The 20396-nt window shown below is 43.1% G+C and overlaps 1 protein-coding gene across 1 annotated transcript in view; it reads right to left on the reverse strand.

The window, feature by feature from the left end:
- Positions 1–8402: 8402 nt before the first annotated feature.
- Positions 8403–20396, reverse strand: part of WIF1 (WNT inhibitory factor 1) — a 49810-nt gene continuing 37816 nt past the window's right edge. Inside the window, exons 5-10 of the mRNA XM_026070021.1 lie at positions 19770–19865; positions 18019–18114; positions 16490–16585; positions 12398–12493; positions 11680–11775; positions 8403–9239 (exon numbers count right to left, since the gene is read on the reverse strand). Of these exons, the coding sequence (XP_025925806.1) occupies positions 9118–9239; positions 11680–11775; positions 12398–12493; positions 16490–16585; positions 18019–18114; positions 19770–19865 (602 nt within the window). The 3' untranslated portion in view covers positions 8403–9117. The remainder of the gene's footprint in view (positions 9240–11679; positions 11776–12397; positions 12494–16489; positions 16586–18018; positions 18115–19769; positions 19866–20396) is intronic.

Genomic DNA, 20396 nt, shown 5'->3' on the forward strand with positions numbered 1-20396 from the left:
GCAGAGACCCACAGGGCTTTCGGTGATCCCAGTTTCAGCTCCATGGTGCTGACAAAGAACTGTTTGGTCCCAAAGTGTTGGTGCACCAATCTCACCGGGGGAGCAGCCTCTGCCCTTACCGCAGCGCTGTCTGCACGGCTGACCTGGGCTCTGAGGAGAGTTGGTGACTCTGTTCCTATTCCCATGGATCTCAAAGGTACCCAGAAATGAAAAAAAAAGAAAAAAAGAAAGACCTTTATGCCTCATTGCTGAGCGAATCGGTGTAACTTGTGACAGCTGAAACACTAGGAAGGTCTGATAATTTTGGAGCGGGGGGTGGGTGGGAGAAGGCTTCCAGCTAGGCTGGCATTTCAGCTGCATTTCAGACACGATTGATTCCTTTCAAGAATAAGCCTTGGAGGTCGCTACTGAATCACCACATTACATGTGATGAATAAAGTAAAGCAATATACTGACTCAGTAGCAAATTTCTGGACCAGAAAATACCCTCTTAACTGTAACTGTAACTGTAAAAGGAGAAAAAACTTTACTCTGTTGCATAATCTGGTGGTTAAAAAAAAAGCACATCACAGGTATGAATTGTGCTTAGTTTTAACTCAGCTTTTTTAATGGCATTACCATCTGGGAGATGTACTAGGTGGGGGGGGGGGGGGTTATTCTCCAGATAGAAAAGGGCAGAGGTGGTACCACCAAAAACCACCTCCTTGTCATCAAATGGTGGAACTGAGGACACTGAAAAGAACCAAGACTTTAACAGAGAGCTCTGACTTGAAGCAGGCCAGAGCGCAGCACATAAGGATTTTGCCTAGTAGCTGAGTTTGTCTGATGAAGTCTGCTAATTGGTAGTATGAGGACTGGGGGAAGTGCCAGGCTGGGGTCAAGGCAGACTCCATTTGGGCAAGGCTCCTGGGATTGGGGCGTGATGGATAACACAGAGGATGCCAAAACATGGTGCAGTAGGTTTAAACGGTGTGGGGGTCGCCTTTCCAAATACTCCCCACTGGACAATTAATGACGTCCTGGTGGTCCTCAGCTACGTGTGAAGCTTGCTTGGGTCGCTGGGCAGGCAGGAAGCAGCACAATGGGAATGTACTGGTGAGTGAAATATATCAGCACCTGACGGGCTTAGGAATAATGCACCATGCATTCATTGGGTGATGAACAATTTCTAGACTTTTATTGGAATTGCTGGTAGGAAGAGCTGGCAAGTGTATAAATGAAATGGAAACTAGGAAATATGAAGTGACAGAAAGAAACTTGGTGGGCTATTGTGGGTAGCGAGCTGGCAGTAATGAACAGCCATGAAACCACCTTTGGAGTTAGTCTGATTTGCTATGTTACTGAAGACCTTTGAAAGCTTTATGGTGGTCCTTTTCTTCTGTATCCCTCTGAAACAGATTTATGATTTCATACTGTCTCATACTGAGATTCATACTGTCCTCCTTGGATAGACCTGTCTGGCTTGTGCTGCCAGCCTGGCTGGCCAGGGTCTGCAGCATGAATGCTGGCAGCAAGCGGTGGGAGAGGGACCTGTGTGCAGCAGAGAGGTCCCCTTCTGTCTTGCCTTATTCAGAGGCCTCCTGATCCCTTCAAGTTGCTTCTAACTTTAGGCCATGTCTGATACTTTTAGCTAAACTCACTGGGTTGCCGGCTGGGGAGTCTGAATGAGGCTGAATCAAGGTGACTCTTACCCATTCACAACAGTCACTGTCCTAGATGTAACTGTCCAGAGATCCCTGCCACTTAATTTATGAAAAGATCCTATGAAAGAAGACCAGAACTGACTGGCAAAGCAAACAAATAAGTAGACAAAAAAAACCCTCCTTGCTCATGAGAGTTAGGAGTAAAGAAATGTCTGAGTCAGGTAAGAAAGGATGGGAGAGAAGCGCTCAGGTGTGGAGAGACCAAGCAGCAGAGCTTGCATCTGCTTGATCACACCGTGGAAACTCCTCTTTCCTCTCCTCTCATAAAGTAACCACAAAACCAGCTAGTAAAGTGTTGGTCTCATCCCCAAGTATATGAGATCCATGGAGAAGATGTTTGTCTGCTACTGCTACCAAGTGCAGTTTTCTCTGTGGCGCTACAGGTTATAACCCAAAGATGAGAGGTGTGAATAAAATGCTGTACAAAGATTCAGGATTTCTTAAATCTGTTTAAAAGAAGAAATTGCACATGCCCATGACTACATGCACTGCTAGATGAACATTTTATTGAGATTACAGAATGTTGTATACTAAAGTTATAAATTACAAAATGACCTGGCAGGTTATGCAGACAGCTTTATGTGTATGAATTAAAAGATAGCCACTGATAACGTGATCACATATTATCTTATTTTCCTAAGAACCTGTGAGCAGGGTGGCTGCTGCTGGGGGAAGGAGCTGAGTTATGCTGTGGTAGGACTCCTACCAAATTTGCAAATGAATTTAGATGGCACGCAGTGAGTAAGGTCAGTGAGAGGATGGTATCAAGGTTAAGGCAATTGAATGCTGCCTTGGAGTGCAAAATTTGATTTCTGTTTCTGCCATGGTGCTCCTACATGATGCTAATGAATCACTCTGTACCACAGATGGGGGATGTGCATTTTTTTCTAGCTTGTGAGAGTTGAGTGTGATTAGCAGAAGTACTCAGCACTTGCAGCCGCAAAGGAAGTTGAAGTCTTTGGATATATCAAGTGCTATAAATTTGCAGACTCTGGAAAACAAGTCCAATGTGTCTCATAGCAGGCACTCAGAATTAGTGGGTATTTTGTCCTTATTCTTTGTCTAAACCTTTATCAGTGCATTGGGACGATTTTCTTCAGGCTGATGGGGAGAATGAGAAAAGATAAAGACTATATTTATATTTGTACAAGGGTGGTGGTGAACACCCCAGAAAAGCTGAGAACAGAGGGTGAACAGTGTGCAGGAAAGCCATGGGAGGCTGCACGCGGAAGAGAAGACCATGGAGAAGCCTGAGGAGCTGCCTAGTGAAGGGCTGCTTCCACCCTGCCCGTGGGCAGAGGCTGGTAGCCCTGGGGACACGGAGGGACAGCACTGCAGCATATACCTGCATGCTGGGGGGAGCCTATTTGGAGTTATACAGCCAACTGTGTCTGGCTGTCCTGAGAGCTGAGTGTTTGACACTACAATCCAAATGCTGTCCTTTCAATGCAAGATTTTATATGTAATTAATATAAAGAAAACCCGGGATATACATAAATGTGTGTACAGTTCTAATCCAGAACACAGGAAGGGCAGAACATTAAATATGGGTAGATGCACCTTTCTTGCAAGCTGCAGCTCCCACCCCAAAGGAAGCTTCACATCTACAGTGGCTTGGCTGGAGGAGCCTGGGGAAGGATGGGTGCCCTGGGTTTGGTGGCTCTGGGTCTCCGTCTTTCATCCTGCATGTTCAATGGGTGGGGTATATTAGGAAACGCTTGGTCATAGACTGTGCTGCAGATGCCACAGGGTTTGCTCCTGGAAGCCCAGGCTGATAGGATGCCATAGGATTCCCAGCTGAGCAGAGCAGGAGGAGGCAGAGACTGGGATTTGACCCAAATCAAGCACAGTCTTTACAAAACCCAGTGGTGCGAGAAACATTGACCTGCAGTTTGATTTTGCAGCTGTTTAACCTTTCAGCACAAGTGATCAGTCTGCTACTACCCCTGGGGGTAGGGATCTATAAGCAGAGACTCCGAAAGAAGGTGTCTGAAAGCCCATCATCGTGCTGAGTGGTTATACAGGGCCATGAACTCACTGGAGCTGCTGTGTGCATGACCCACTGCTTTCATGTCCTGTTTTTCAGGCATGGGAGAGTGTGATGTGCCAACAGATGGTGTGAATGGTGTCACTGCAAGTTCAAGCCAGCACCTCGGTCTCCCTATAAAATCTAGTTGGACTCTAAATATTCAAAACATGTTTTGGAAGCACAGCTTGTCTCAGGCAAGAGCTCAGCCCTTTTCCCTTTTCCTGGGACACTTAGGCTTTTGATTTAGACACCCTGAACAAATATGTAAGTGGCTTTAAAGAAAAACAAGCTTTTAAAGAGGTGTTTTTCTTTGGTTTTTAACATAAATAATACCGGGTGGTGATAAATATGTCCAGTCCAGGCTCAGCATTACGCCATGGACGTTCCGATGTAAGACAGCCTGTGGGCAGGCTCTCCTCCTCTTCCTCCCCTCCTCTGTCACAGGGCTGACCCTCCCTGTCAGGTGAGCCACCAAAGATCTGCTGGAAAAGATGTCGGAAAGAACTTGTGCAGACATCCCTCACAAGCATTTGAACTGCTTATGAGCTGCACTTGGCCAGACATGGTCTGTGTGCTAAACCATTTGAAAAATTCACATCCCCCTGGAATGATTTGTGCAACAAGGCTGTTCCTGGCCTCTGATGGGCTCTCTGTAAAGGGATTAAAATTCACTCTCTGTACCTAATATAAATAATACAATATGTTGAGCTAAGCCAAAAACATGCAGTGCCCTTTTTAACCTTAAATTGTGATGCTTTGCTTGAAAATAATATAATCTGAATGTTGTTGTGAACTTTAGAAAGTCACAGAGGTAGGTAATAAATCTGCTCAGATCTGCATGCATGTATTTTCCAAATCCTGCTGTTCTCTTACCCCATTTGTTCTGTGCACAGCTTCACTTTGTGCACAGTTCAGCTTTGCATCAGAAAGCGAGCTGAGGAGGACTGACTTCTGACTACACACGTTTCTAAACTCTCTTAACAAAGATAAATCCTGCAGCTCATGTCTCTCCTCTGTCTCCCCAAGCTTTCTGGTATGAAATGCAGCTTTTTCAAAGAGCAGGGGCTAGCACTTTGTTTGCATGCACTCAGCCTCCTAGCTCTGCCTGAATATTTGAGCGTACTTGACTGCACGATCATGCCAGGCACCAGTGCTGCCAGCCAGACACCCAGGAGTGTGCAGTTAGCTGGGCTCCGGCAGAAACTTTGGGCTGGGAGCCACCAACATGTTGCTGGCCTGTAGCTCAGCAGCCACCCTGACACAGAACTGCAATAAAAAATAAGCAACAACTGGGACTCATTTTACTTGTGAAATTGTGTGTGTGTGTGTGTGTGTGTGTGCGTGTGTGTGTGTGTATGCGCGCGCGTGTGTGTGTGTGTGTGTGTTTTAACCACTTGCTGCTTCACTGCTGCACTAGAGCATCCTCTGAGCAAATCTTACTGGCACAGTTTAGAACTGAAGAGGATATTGCCGGTCTAACCATGATCTTAAGGTTTTGCCCCGGCTTGGCTAATCACCTCATCACCTAACCGAACATGAAGTTATATTCACAGTGCAGGACCTTGGGGATTTAACCCCTATGGCTCAGAGCACTGTGGCTGATGCAGGGTCTCTAGACTGAGCTGCACTGACTGTGAGGGCTGGCCCTGCTCAATGCAGTAGCTCCAAGCAAGGCCTCGACGCCACCCAACGCAGGGACATCAGCAAGACTGGCACCTCAGAAACCCTGGTGTCACTTCAGGCCATTTGAGGCAGTTACAGCCCTGATGCTTCCCCGTCTCACCTTAGTAGGAATTTTTTCTGTAGTAGGCAAACTCAATAGAGCAGGCTATATAGGGAGGTGAAAGGGAAATAGAGGTACCAAGTCTGTCCGGGAGAAACAAAGAAGCTGTGATTGAACTAATAGCACTGGATCTGGCCAAGGCTTTGAGCCTAATCTTGGGACTTTAAATCTTACAGGCAGCGAGTCATCTGGAACAGCTTTGAATTTCTTCTTTATTGTTATTATTTTACCTCAATATACCTTGAAACGTAGCTGAAGCTGAAAGAAAAACAACTGGATCATGCATGCATGCAACATGAAGAAAGTGTATTGGCCTCTGGCAGACCATCCTGTCTCCTAACCCCAGAAACGCTGCAAGCCGCAGTGCAGGCCTGCTGGCAGCTCTGAGCGGCAAAGCCCTCGAAACTGTCTTTGCAAAAGGTAAGGAAATTATGCTGATAATTCACACTTGTAGCATAAGCACTCCGTTCTGAGATAGCGAGAGCAGGAAAAGGCCCAAATTCTCTCCAGCTTCCAAGGAGTCAAAGGAAGATGCAGCAAACACAATGCTTTGGAAATAAACCAGCCCAGCCAGAGATAAAGCGATACCAGCTTAAAGTGTAGATTACCAAAACACGTGTGTGCATCGTCTCACTGGTGGCAGCAGTTCACCCTTAGGGCTTCTGTCTCTGCTTTATTTCTGTGCCTTAGGTGTTTGCTTGTCCATTCAGCAATGAACTGTTGTGCACACCTGCACTTAGCAGGATGCTAACATTAGATATCTAAACTTTTGGGCCATTAATTAGAAGCACTCTATAAAACTATCATTTTGTCAGCTGCTTAAATTGAGACTTTTGGAGTAGAACTATAGCATTTAACATTTTATAAATTTAACATTTTTTGTTCTTTTACCAGTTTTGATTATCTCCTGTTTGCTGCCTACCAGTGCAATGTTCAGCATCTCTCTGGCTAGCTACATCTCTCTGGCTAGCTTTTCCAAACATTGTTAAAGAGGCAGTTGCTGTCTGAGATATCATAATAGATTGGTATTTTGAATTTTCTTGATATTTTTCTTTGACTGATTTTCATCTGTGGCACATATATATGCTTTCCCCATACATATGCACTGTCCAGTGATAAGGTGTAATAAATTCTATAGTTTATTTTCCAATGGTAAAATTATTTTCAACATTATGCTGGACTTTTTCTGAAGAACTATGTTTTCTCATAGCATTATCATATATTGTGAACTTTGACTTAAAACCTTTATGAAATAGGGGACTTCCTCTACACAGGAAATCTGCTTTGGGCTTATACTGGCATTAAAGAAAAAGTGGTGGAAAATTGGCTTGTAGAAAGTTGATGTTACTCAAAAAAACCCAGTTGTGTTACAGTGTGCACACTTCAGGGACTTTTTTTTTCCTTTTGTAACTTTTCTGACCATATTCTACTAATGATTAATGACCCTTCCCAAAAATCAGTGGTGAAATTCAGAAAGCAAAGAAGTAGCATTTACTGTCTTGGGAACAAGTGGCAAAATAAATTATTCAGTTTAAAAGAGTACCCTTTATTTTTAAGAGAGCGTTTTACAAGAAATCAACAGGATCAGAAAATGTTCAGCCAAAATTTCTGAAGAATCTGAAGTATGAAATTTCTGTGCCTTTTACTGTAGTGTGTAACCAAGCACTTAAACCAATCTTTGTTATACAGAGAGTAAAAAGTGACAGCAAATGTGACATCCATGTTTACGAAGGGCTCCTGGGGCATCCCTGGAAATGCAGAGCAGTAGATGTGCAAATTGGTAGGTCCTTTAATAATGGGTAGAATTAGCAGACACAACAAAAAATACAGCAGAGTGCGGAAGAATCAAGCAGATTAAAAAGAAAAACCAAACTTGCCTCACAAATGTATAATAGTTTACTAATGAGAGTGAGGGAACTTCAGCTGATCCAGACTTTCATTTCCAAAATAGTTTCTCTTCAACACAGAGGAGTCAGTCGTCATGGCCAGCAGATGGTGGGGGGGGTGACACATTTCACCTCATCATAAAATTAAGCTCCTTCTTTCCTCGCTTTTAAGGAAAATATCAAAAAATCCTCCTTCCTCACCCTCCTCCCCCCAGAAGAGCTCTCATTGCCCCAGTGTCTTCTCTTGTGCCTCACGCTCCCCACGTTCTCTCCTACTTTGATGAGAAGAGGGAGCTTTTTGGAAAGCACCGCTGGCCTCCCGTGGGAGTGGGGGCCGGCGCGGCCCTGCCGCTGCCCCCTGCTTAGGGCAGCTCACACGCTGAGCCTTAGAGAGCTGTCCTTCCTCCCTCTGGCCTAAGCAAATCTTTCTGCTTGGCCATTGCCTAAAGAAGACCGGCCGGATCAGGCTAATGAGCTAGAACTTTCCCTTTGCAATTCAAAACCTCTCACTAATTAAGATTAATTTTGTGTGCAAAGTTCTGTGCACTTCATTTACATCTTTTTTTTCCTGCAGATAGTGTTCGCAGGACAGCAACAGAGCAAGGGACAGTATTTATCTGTTGAGGTGGATATTGCTCTCCTCCGGGAGGCAAATCAGGGGCAGCGGAGGTGGCAAGATGAGGGTGCCTGGACGTGCCAGGGGGGAAGGAGGCTGCGCTGGAGGGCAGATGCACTGACTTACCTCTGGCAATGCCTGTCCTTTGGTGCTACCCCCTCCTTTCCAAAGGCACTGCAAGAAATTGCTCTTCTGAAATAATTTTCAGAGCTGAGGAACTAACATGCCAGCTGTCCAGTGTGATTTAGCGGCCTTCAGCAGCTGGGAAGCAGAGACGGGGAAACTCTTCCAGTTCCCTCCGCGTTTCGAGGAGGGAGCCCAGAGCCACCATCCTGCCCGCCCAGCACTCGGGCAACTGGAGCCGACCACACCGATCACTACTCGGAAAACTAAAGCAGCATCTTTATTTTATACATAACAACCAGTATAAAAAGTTTATTACATAAGAGCTGTTTTGTTTACAATATATTATATCGCTTCAAGCCAATGCAAAAAGTTCATACATTATAGTTCTACTTTGTTTACAATATATTATGATGCTTAAATGGCACTACCACACTGTATTTTTAATACACAGTACTCTGCAAAACTGAAAGACCAAAAATATTGTTGAATTGAGTTATTCTGTTTTTAAATTAGGTAACTCTTATTTATTTTATTTATTTTTCTCAGGGAAAAGTCTAAACACACAATTGCAAAAATGTAGAAGACATCTGGCCTTTGCCTTAAGCCAACTAAACCTGTAGTCATTGAAATGATTCAGGTTAGTGTCTACGAGGTTCTCTGCTGGAATACTGTTACCTAATTTTTGGAAAATATTTGCAGCTATATAATCAAAAAAGGAAGTTTAAACATAACTGAAATATAGTACAAAACACCATCCAAAGCACTGAAAGAAGAAGCCTATATAATCATGCCATAGAAGTATTTATCAAACTTAAAAGAAATAGTAAATATCAGCTCAGTGGTTTATAACAAAGCTAATAAAATTCCAGCCAGTAATGTTAACTGTAACGAACAGCATTTTAAACATTCAGTCCATGAAAGGTTCATGACGGCTACGAGCTTTGTGTAACACGAACCATTTCAGAGGCCTGAGTTCACCAGATGTAATTGGATTCAGGTGGCACCTGCCTCTCCTCAGCCCTCTTCGGCGAAGACGTGTGCTGCCGGTGCTTGGGGCCCGCCGGCCGCAGGGCGCGCAGGACGCCGGCTCCGTACCCTGCAAAAGGAGCCAGCTCAAGCCAAAAGCGGCCGCGGAAGCAGCCGCCCTGGCCCCTGCTGCTATTGCAAGTGGAGACGGTCCCCCCGTTCCAGCAAAGAAATTGGGACAGGCGTTAGGCAAGCGCTGTCCCTGCGCCCTCCTCTCTCCTGCCCCCAAGAAAGGCTGAGGTGCTGCAAGATGGGAGTTAGCCGCAATTTCATCGGCTTCTACAGCACGGCTGCCTCGGCGGAGCCCCGAGCAAACGCTGGCACGCTTCGGCTGCCGTACGGCCCGGGAGTCACACGCGCACAGCCCGCACGTGTTGAGCCTTGTGCATCTGCCAGCCACAAGCGCAAAGAGCATTATCAGTCTCGGGGTATAAGCATCCCTCTGGGGAGAGTCTGGGTTAGTTATACGAGCTTTTCTTTTCTTTTTTTTTTAATAGCTGAATATAAAGAAAAAGAACAGCAGCAACAATAAACACCTGGGAAAAGAAACGAGTCTCAAACTGGCTTAGCAGAGCTGCTTTGCTCTTGAAAATAGAAATGAACAATAAAAATGGAATCCAAAGTATTATGTTGTGATTATTTACAGTTTTGTTTACCCATCTCATCATCTCAAGCTCATGGAAATGACTTTTGAAACCAGAGTCCCAAGTTCAATCATTTTAACCATGTCTTTCAGAGGGCAGTTTGCCTGAGAGGCCATGCGTTTGCTGCAGACGTGCCTGGTCCAGGTTCTTCTGAACTTTGCTGCTTACAGCTGCAGACTCTGACTTTGCACGACTGCTGAACTCACAGCTCAAAGAATATGGAGCAAGTCTCTGAAACTGACTGTGAATCTTCTCTAAAGATCAAGCCATATTGGGGTTTATTTGAAAAGAGTGAATTGCAGTGTCACACATGGAGCTGCACATGCAATTTAAGCCCTACATAAGCACTTCAAATAGGGGTGAATGTTACCCAGATGGCCCATTCTCAGCTTCTTTGCTGAACACAAAGAGTTTTGCAGTGCTAAACACTGCAGGACTGTACCCAAACTTTAAATCCAAGTAATGAAGATTTCAAAATCTTGGCGCTGACAGTAATGTTTGACTATTGAATCCTCATAATATGGCCGTCACTCTCTGCATTTTGTTTTTGTTGTACAGATAATTATTTCTTTGGGGACATTCATTTATAGCACATACTCTGTCACTTGCTATCTAAGCTGTTTATAATAAAAATATAATAACAATAATAATAAGCGTATTATGGGAAGATGGAATTGAAGTTTGTATTGATTTCCATGTACCTTTTCTCTAACCATAACTTATGTCAACATTATTTCTCCTTCAGGGAATGACATATGTAATTATGCTGGTCCACTAGCTAACAGCACAAAAGTAGATTCCCCAAACCTAATTTTCACTGTATAATCTATTTTAGTTAGATACTATATATTTTTTATGAAACAACTCTATTAACTCTGATACATTTTAATATGATACAAATCACAAGCATCAACAGCATTTAATAAAAATGATCATTTATTTGATGCAGACATGTAAGATTCACATTTCTTATGGCTAACTAACTGCTGCAAATTTTTGCAACTTTTGTTATCACTGCCACTTAATATATTCAATATGTGAGTAATTAGCTAATAGTGCTTAAGATAAACATTAATACCTCATGTGAGAATGTACAGAATGTTTCTTGATGATTTGCTGTTATAGCACTATATCTCACACGAAATACAAAATTTCATGTGAATTTGCTGCCTGGATATATCCAATTGTATTTCAACTAATTTTATAGTGCTACTTTAAATCCACTGAGATGATCAGTGGCTTCACTTTTGCTAGATGTCATAAGGATCACAAATTCAAAACACAAATTCATTTTAAGGAATTTAGCTTTGCCTTGGGACAGCATATTTTGTACTCTGTGGAGTGTGGGTGGGAAAGAGGAGGAGAAAACTTGAAAGTTGGTAAGCACATATTTTGTATAACCTTTCAAATTTTTCTCAACGTTTCTAAATAACATTTGATTTTTCCTAATTTTAATCAGCTTTGAAAACTGAAAAAGTTTTATTTATAAAAATGCCTATCCAACATTTTAAAGGCAGCTGACATTAATGGGGATTATTGAAGGGCTTTAAACCAGTTCAACACCATGGGTGGAGTATACATGGGGTCTTCTAGAAATCTTATTGATATGAGAATCTAGAATTTCTAATACAAAAAGGAAGGCTGATTTTGGTAAAGCAGTTTTAAATTATTTTGTTTTTTCTTTTAAGTAGTTAAAATTATGGAATATTAAAACCTTAGTTTTTATTGTTTTGTTTATAGAGTAGAAAAAAAGGGAATGTTTTATTACTACTGATTGTGGAAAGGCTTTAGAAGCAGTCATCTCTGCATGGCACCCACTCTATAAGACTCTCCAATGTGGATTCTCAGAGTTTATTTCCCACTTACTTTTATTGCAGTGTCTTCCATGCCAGCCTTCTTTGCACTGGCATTTGTTAGGTTCAAAACAAGTGCCATATAATCCACAGCTGGGTTCACAGACAGCTGTAATAAAGTGAGAGCATACATCTGACTTCTTGACATTTCATTCAGCGATTGAGTTACGTATTTGCTTTCCCTGCTGTTCCTTCGAATATGTTAGTCTTAGCATTGACTGGGGCTTTCACAGTAAATCTGTGATTTTAAACTGAATGTGTGCAGGCTCCTGAAGCAGCTTGCCCCACCATTGAACTGAAATGTCTGGCTCAGCGTCTCTGGGAGAAGCACATCAAACAGCAGTGCTCAGCGCCCGCCAGAACAGACGAGAGGAGAATCCAGCCCACGTCGCATTCGTGAAAGGCAGGCAAAATCCTCCAGCAGGATTTTAATGCTGCAACGTATTGCTGTTTTAAGCAGTATTTATCTAGCAACATTTGCTATTATTATACAGACACATTACTGTTTTAAAGAAACTCATAGTACAGAAAAGGTTGTGGGGAGGCTTTTGAAAAAAATGTTTCCATGTTTCATAACTCTTTTAAGGTGAGCGTATGCAGTACACCCAGGAAGCCAATTAACCTGCAATACCTTAACAACAAGCAGTTAGTGCTGATATTATGTAAAAAGATACTGTATATGAGCTCGATGCTCATATAACCAGGGCTGGCAGGGTGGCTTTAGTACTTACGCTTGGAACAGAGGTCTCCTTGGTAACCTTTGGAGCACTTGCATTTATTCTTACCAGTACATTTACCTCCATTTCGACAGGGCTGATGGCATTTACCTAGAAATAGGAAGCATGAAAACAACGGTCTTAATGCCCTGCAGGTACTGGAGACAACCGTCTGACTGAAAAGCCTATCTTGTACCTGAAACACTCATCTGATGGTGGGGTAAGAGGGGTATTGCGGATCCAGCAGGACACTTTGGCAGGGCTGTGCTCCCAAGGTTGACATGCATCCTGCATGGAAGGAGGCCTGGAGGGAGCATGGCCAAAGCCTGGTGTCCACAGCTTTTGCCCGGATTTGTGCCACTAGGACTTTGAAGGACCCCTTGTGCCACCTGTCACTATTGCCTCCTGCTCCTCACCCTTCTTGAGGGAGGCAGCAACGTACAGACTTTCTTCTTACTGTTTGCAAAAAGTGGCATCCATACCCATAGAGCACAAGCAGAAGAAAATCTGGTGGCATATGAGAGATATTTTAAGCAATGGGAAGCTCAGAACTGACAAGTATGGTGGTTATTTGCAGAAAATAAACAGACTGGTTGGGCCTGTCAGCTTGTAATAAAAGGCTTTGGTGTGCCATGATGCTGTGGACGGTGCAGTGAGGACTGCTCCACACCACAGCTCAGAAACTATTAAAAAATGTGCCCTTCTTTCCTGCCTGTAAAGCACAGAGCATCTTTGGTAACTGTAATTAGACCGGGCAGACATATTTCAAGGCTTTTCTTTTTGGTCTGGAAACTGCTTTCCCTCACACCCACACTTTGCCAAAGGAAGAAGCTCGGTCTGACCACGCTGCTGTAGCAGGCCTGGCCCTGGCTCGCTGGCCACGGAGGAGACCCACGGTCACACTCCTGCTGGGCCTGATTTAGAGCCAGGGGCCTTCGAGGGCCCTTCTCAAACCTAAAGGGAGTCTCTCATCCCCAGATTGTCAATCCCTGACTCCCTCGCTGGAATTTATCTGCATTATTTAACTAATCACACATTCACCTGCCTCTAGAAAGGACCAGCACAGCAGCCCCAGGGCGAAGGTGCTCCCCAGGCTAAGGCAGACTCGCTTCCAAGTCCCTGGGCGGTATCAGGCAATCAGGAGCTACACCCTGAGCCTCTAGCCTCTTATGTGGCCACATGTAGTGATGCAGCTCTTTCATTATTGTCCAAATTTTTCTTTTTTTCTAATCCCACAACATTTTTTAGGGTCTCCAGAAAAAAATATACATCCAGCCTAGGCTTAGCACTAATATCTGCCTGAGTCTGTGAACAAACAAAAATCGGAACCTGGAGCAGCAAACTGCTTCCTTTCCTTTTTTTTTTTTTTAAAGGATGTTAACTCTGAGACCTGCACATGGTAATTTAAGCATCAGCACTCATCTTTTCCACTGCTGTTTTACTGTGCTGGAAACCTCAGCAAATGTGCTCATCCCAGTCACAGACTGCCCTCTTGGGAACTAAATACCCCACATACTTCTTGCTGAGCTCTCCACCCCGTCAAACTTCTGTGATGCATGTGTGTATTGTCAGCATAAAAGGAGCATTTGTTCCTAATGTACATACTTATTTTAATAGCCCAGAAACAAGCTTCATAACCAGCCTACAGAACAAACCATGCTAAGGAGAGTTTCTGCAAAAGCACAGTCTCCCTGCAGAAGCCTCTGGGCAGGGAACTGTGAGGTATTCTGATTTGCACACATTTGCATCTGAAGTTATTAATGACTGAAAGGAGCAATGCTAAGGAAATCCAGGAATTTTCCTAGTTCTTGAAGTAAGTCTGGAGAATATGGGTCAAGGGTGTGATACAGACTTCCAGTGTTGCATTAAGCAAGCATTTGGCTCAACATGGTTCAATTAACTTTGGACTAACATATTTTCCCAGAATGGAGGAAAGGCTGATAACTCTCTATATTATTAACTGAGAAATGGAAAGAGCAACAGAACAGCTGGTAACAAATAGGGGAGGAATCAAAAACAAAATAAAACTCTCCAGACTCAAACTGCAACACTAATTAGAGACAATGCATAACTATAGTTAGAAAAAAACTGGAAGACTGTGAATGCTTGTTAGTATTGTATTAGTATTAGTATTGAGTTCAGTAAATTTCCCAGGAGTCGTAGAGAGTGATTCAACTATTAGACAAGCTCTCAAAATCTTTAAACAACATTAAAAAGAACCTTAGCAGTTTTCTGAAGATGGCTTTCTGCCTATTGCAAAGGTTTTCTCCTCTTGTTATTTCAAGACCCCCAAGCCTGAAAGTAGCTGGCCCTGGATCTAAGAAACCAGAATGAATTTTGTTTCTCCTCTGATGTTTATAAGCCTTGTCTAGCATTTTTTGCAGCCTTCCACTGTTGTGCTGGTACTGGTGCAGTGCCCAGAGGTGGTAGCAGCCATCAATCATGCTCTAACAATTGCTGTCCAAGCTTTACAAAAGCCTAGGCAAGTGCATAGTCGTCTCATCAATGGGTTTCCAGTTTAGCTCTTAGCAAACTCTGATCCTGAATTTTCTCTTTCTTTTTTATAGGAAGTAGTTTACTGCCTGCAGTTTAATTAATTTAATTTTCTTGTACAGGTAAGCCTTTGCCAGAAGCCAAAGTCAGTTGCACCTGTCCTAAGCAGCAGTAGACAATGATGAACTTAAGGGCCCTTGGGACAGACCAATTAAACAGAATACTCTTAATTATACATCCTATAATATTAGTTCTAAGGATACTCTACAAAAAATGCCACTGACATAAAATATGTACTCCCTGGAATTGGAATAAAACCTTGATCATCATCTGAGAAGTACCAGCAAAGTATACTTTTGGGGAATAAAGAAAGAAATGAGGTCCTGACAAAGTGTCAAATTTGAATTTGATATAAACAAAGGTAAATTCAACGGAAATCCACACTGTTGATATGTGATATGATATGGTGAAACATTTGCTAAAGTCTACTACTTATCTACACATAACTACTGTGCAAAATGTAGGTCCTATGGCGTTTGTGTTCTTCTTTCTTTGCACAGGTGTTTGCTTATTGTCCCCTCTCACTTGACAGCACATTAGAGTTAATTTCCATGTGTGAATTAGTATTTGTTGATATAAATTTCATAACTGTGAGAAGAGCCTGCCTCTGCTGATGCATACTAAGAAATCAACTCTTATGTGTACGAGGCCAGATTTTGCTCTCCTTGCTCCTGTGAACACTCTTCAGAAAGTCAGTGAGATTATTTACAGCAGAAAGGTGGGGAAGGTCCATGTGCAGCGGTCTGTCAGAAGCTTTAAGCCCAGAAAGAATGACCTTGGTGCATGTTCTCAAAACCAAAATGCTCATACGCCATTCAAGTTGCGGAACTATAGAATTAATCCAATTTAACAGAGCTGTGAGAAAACTCTTCTTTTAGTGAGATCAAATGCTTGACAGCTGACCTCCCAGTTCTGTTCCAGCCTGGCCTTATCTCCACCCCCGGCTTTACACAGAACACTTAGATCAACCATGGGCTAAAATATTTTGAAATGCTTTGATGCTGAACTTCTGAAAATAGCAAGTCTTTTGATGTTTGTGACATGGATTTTCAAGTTGCCGTGTGAACGCAACTTAATATGTTAAGTGAAAGCTTTCAGCTCTTACGGTTTAGTCGCCCATTTACCCCAAACCCTTCCACTCCCGGTTTCTAGTAGCCTTTTCAGAGCTATGGGCTCAAATCTAATGTTCTGTACACGAGTGTGCATTGCCATAATTTCTGAAAATATCTCCTCCATGTGGGCTTGACACAACAACACACCTGTCTGCTGCACAGAGTATTGCTTGCACACTTACAGATCAAGGGTTGTTTCCAAGCCTGGTTACTAGTAAAAACAAAACATGGCAGGGGATGAGATGGTCCAGTGACAAGTCAAAACTTTTCAATAGGAATCTCATTCAGAGGCATGAGGCACCTCACTCTCTCAGAGACCCCAACTTGCCATCGGCGACCCTCACTGCGAGCCTAGCAGAAGCAGGTTGCACTTTATCTTTCAGGCACTGTAAATAGCATAGCTTGATGTAAGTGAAAGGGAGCCCACAGAGATGATACTCACTAATTTCACATTGGTCTCCTTCGAATCCTGAAGGACAGATGCATTTTCCCAGATAGAAACATGTTCCTCCATTGAAACAGGTTGTTGTACAGTTGGCTAAAACAAAGAAAACAGGAATAAACTAAATCACTAATGTGAACTCACTTTGACGTGTCCTTAATGTTTTCTGCTATTCATCCTAGATAGACGTTGAGTAGGTTTTAAAAAGCTGCATTAATATATTTTCATCTGGTTTACAAAGGAAGACTGAAATGCAGTTTTTCTAACACAGTGCTTTACGCTGGCACACACACAAGTCAATAGAAAGGGACAGAAAGAAGTGAACAATACAGCAATGAGACCCCAAGGACGGATTTTGTGTTCTATCTCTATTAATCCTCACATGTAAGGCGTGTGAAGAATCAAGTCATTATTGCTATTGAAATTGCCAGTGTGTGGTAAAAGGAACATAATCTGGGACTGGAAGTTACCGTTACAGGCAGATACTTCACTAATTGAATGAAAAGGTGCAGTTCTTAATTAGGGCCCTGGGAGATGTTAGATTTAATTAGAAAGAGACCTCTACAAGTTTTTGTTATATGGTGACATAGAGGCAAATGCTGTGTCTCTGACCTGCTAACTTACTTTCACTGCACTAGGCAAGACTTTTCACCAATCATCTGGCGTTCACATTAATCTTGTAGTTCAACATCCTTCAAGATATTGGGCACATTTCATTACAGTGCACTCTTAAAACATCTTTCAGATGTGGCAAAGGTCTCATCAATGATGAGACACAAGGCAGAAGGACTTTGATAACAACACTCTGTGCAAAAACATCTAAAGGCCTGAAATGTAAGGCATTATTTTGGCTTAAAGTCCACTAAGACCTTTTCATTTGCTCATTACTTCATCTGGTTCTGCAATAGTAAATGCACTGTGATGTTCTGTAATCCTCTCCGCCATGAGCTGGTTGGCTATACTTCTGTAGCAAACTTCTTGTTTTTTTCTGTATGGGAGTCTGGACTGCTCCAAATTACTGTTCTGAAGAGCTGATTGTTCCTTTTTATCCCTGAGTCTCAACGCAGCAACAAAAAATGAATAGATGGCTTATTTTCTAAGTGTCCAGATTGAAAAAATTAATGTACTAACACTCTACTCCAGGAAATCAAAGTTCAAATCCAGATCATTTTTTTCATAGACTGGTGAATTTTGTGGTAGATCTCACAGCTTTTAATGGATCAACTGAACTGATTATATAAACCACCTTTCCCTGAGCTGGCATACATGGACACCTTCACTGTATCTGTGACGTGTTGCAAGTCCCTACATTTTTACTACAGCTCCCAGTTGCGGTAAAGTCTCCACAGAAGAATCACAAGACTACATCTTTTAAAACCTGTTACTTACTTCATCACTCTCTCAACTTTCCAAAATTCACTCCTAGAGGGAAATTAGCATGAGGGAATAAAGAGTGGATGCAGGATGTGGAGCATGTCCATAGGCAAAGTGGACAGATGCAGGTCCCTTGGTTTTTACCCTGCAGATACCTTTGTCGCAGTTGATGCCGTAGAATCCAGGAGGGCAGATGCACAAGCCGGGCGTAATGCAGAGCCCACCGTTCATGCAGCGAGGAGCGCACAGAGCTAAGGAGAAGCAAGGGAAGAAATCACATCGCTGGTAGGGTAGCGAGTGACCATGTAAAGCCACAACACAATTTCCTTACACTCCTTTTCCTTCTGCTGAATGTAACAAGTCAGCTTTGCAAAGGACTCACTTTGTTAGTGAGTTAAATCAATTATATTTCTGCTTGATACCTGGTGATTTGTATGCAGTATTACTAAAAAAGGGAAGATTAAGTTTAAAATCTGATTCCATTTGTAAGCAACAACTGTCCCTTGTACAATTTAATACTGAACTGGGGACAGCAAACTGCCCGCTTAGACTCACCAACACCCTCTGGAAATTTGAAGTTGCCGCTACCCCGGTCCTCTCTATCACGGGACTTCTGTGCTTCAGCTTGTGTCTCAGCCCTGCAGACAAGACTCTTTCTTTAGGGGTTGTGCTCAGAGGTGTCAATAATTTAGTGGGGTTCCCAGGCGGGCTTTACAATGAACCCTTCACCCTCTGCATACCTGAGCACTAGCACGGCTACCTAATTTAGGCTCGGGGAGCCTCTTGTGTGGCCTGGTTTGGTGGGTAATTGTCCTGGATGCCCCCCGCCCCCAAACTTCTTTAGAGCCCCTGTGCTCTCCCGCAGACTTGTCCGCAGTTGTGGCCACCCCACAAGTCTCCTTCAGGGAGGCCCAGCGGGGAACAGTGTTTCCTTTCGTGGTTGGCCGCAATTAGTACATGCAGCCAGGCTGTGTCTGTACCAGCGAGCTAAACAGAGCCTGGGCACAGGACCAAGCAGGGGCATGGACTCATCCATCCCGTTAAACTGTCAGTGCCGCTCCTGGCACGGCTTCGCCCCTGGCTGGTGGGCGCGCTCCCAAAGAGCACCCAGGCACGGCCTGGGGCCAGCGGCACCTGGAGCTCCTCCATGCCGGGAGTCGGGAGGCTTTTGCGTTGGAGGGTAAAAGAGTTTAAACACACAAATGCAAACTGTGCTGTGTTAGCTGGCCTCCAGGCCACAGAGTGGTCCCTGACCCTTTGTATTTAACATTTCGGACGTGGCCAGAGTGTCTGGGAGTGAAGGATGACACTGGACTAGCATGTCCTTGGGGCTGGTTCGCTCTGTCTTGGGTCACCCTGGGGAAAGTCTCCCACAGAGGGAGGAGGAAGGAAGAAGTATGAAGAAGAGCTATTTTCCTCACCAATTCACATCAATTTTCAGGTCCCTCTCTCCCAGAAATATTGTTTTTGGGTGTTAGTTACTAATGGAAGGAGAAGGGAGACTTTCCTTCATGCTTCCCATCTTTGTCATTCTGCCTCCAAATTAGATCTTATCTTCAAATAAACAAATGCAGAACAACAGAAGTCCCGTGTTTGTCTTCATTAGCAGCAAAATTCCATTTAATCTTTTTGACAGATGAAGTCTCTGTGATTGAGTATCCCTTAACTATTGTGTCAATTTTTGTTAAAAACAGTTCCTTGGAGAGAAAACATTTTCCTTGTAAGCAGTTGAGGTTTTCATTAGACCATGGATCATAGCAGTAATTCTCTTACTTGTGAGGATTCAAAATATATGAAATCTTCAGAATAGGCCATTCCCATTTTTAGAAGAGATTACAGTGCAGTAATTACACTTTTGTTATGATTATGGTAAAGAAAACTGTTGTGAAGACTTTTTTTAAATTACCTTTCTCACAGTGAGGTCCATAAAATCCATCTGGACATTCACAGACACGTCTTTCGTTGCAAAACCCTCCATTTCTGCATCCTCCCAGACACTCCGCTTCATAAGATATAATGACAATCTTAGTTGGATATTACATACTTCAGCTGCCACTCATTTTCAGTAGGATCAATATATTCCTTTGATACAATGGTAAAAATATTCACTGACAGGCAGGCAAATGCTGACAAAAATGAAAGTTCAGCTAAGAACTCCTCAAGAGAAATCAGCATCCTTTTTGTTAATCTACAAATACAGTTTTGATCGTGTGTTCAGATAAACATATGATGGGCTTGTTGATAGAGCATGTGCTCTATTGCTCTGCTATTCTGTAAGTGAATTAGTAATGTGAACCCTCTGCACAATCCAGCACTTTTTCAGTCCCACTCAGAAATGAACTGGTACCCAATACAGGACTTGCAGTGCTAGTTAGACATGCCCTTAATAAACAGGACCTGTTTCAATTTGTGCAGCCTTAAGTAAACTGCACTGCAGCTTGCATTGCATTAATTACTACATCCTTTACTATTGAGGTGACAAAGTGATGAAATCTGTATTCAGATGAACTAGTCAGCTTCAAGGCTAGATGAA

This window comes from Apteryx rowi, unplaced genomic scaffold, assembly GCF_003343035.1.
Source record: "Apteryx rowi isolate R43461 unplaced genomic scaffold, aptRow1 scaffold_302, whole genome shotgun sequence".
In the NCBI taxonomy this organism is placed as follows: Eukaryota; Metazoa; Chordata; class Aves; order Apterygiformes; family Apterygidae; genus Apteryx; species Apteryx rowi.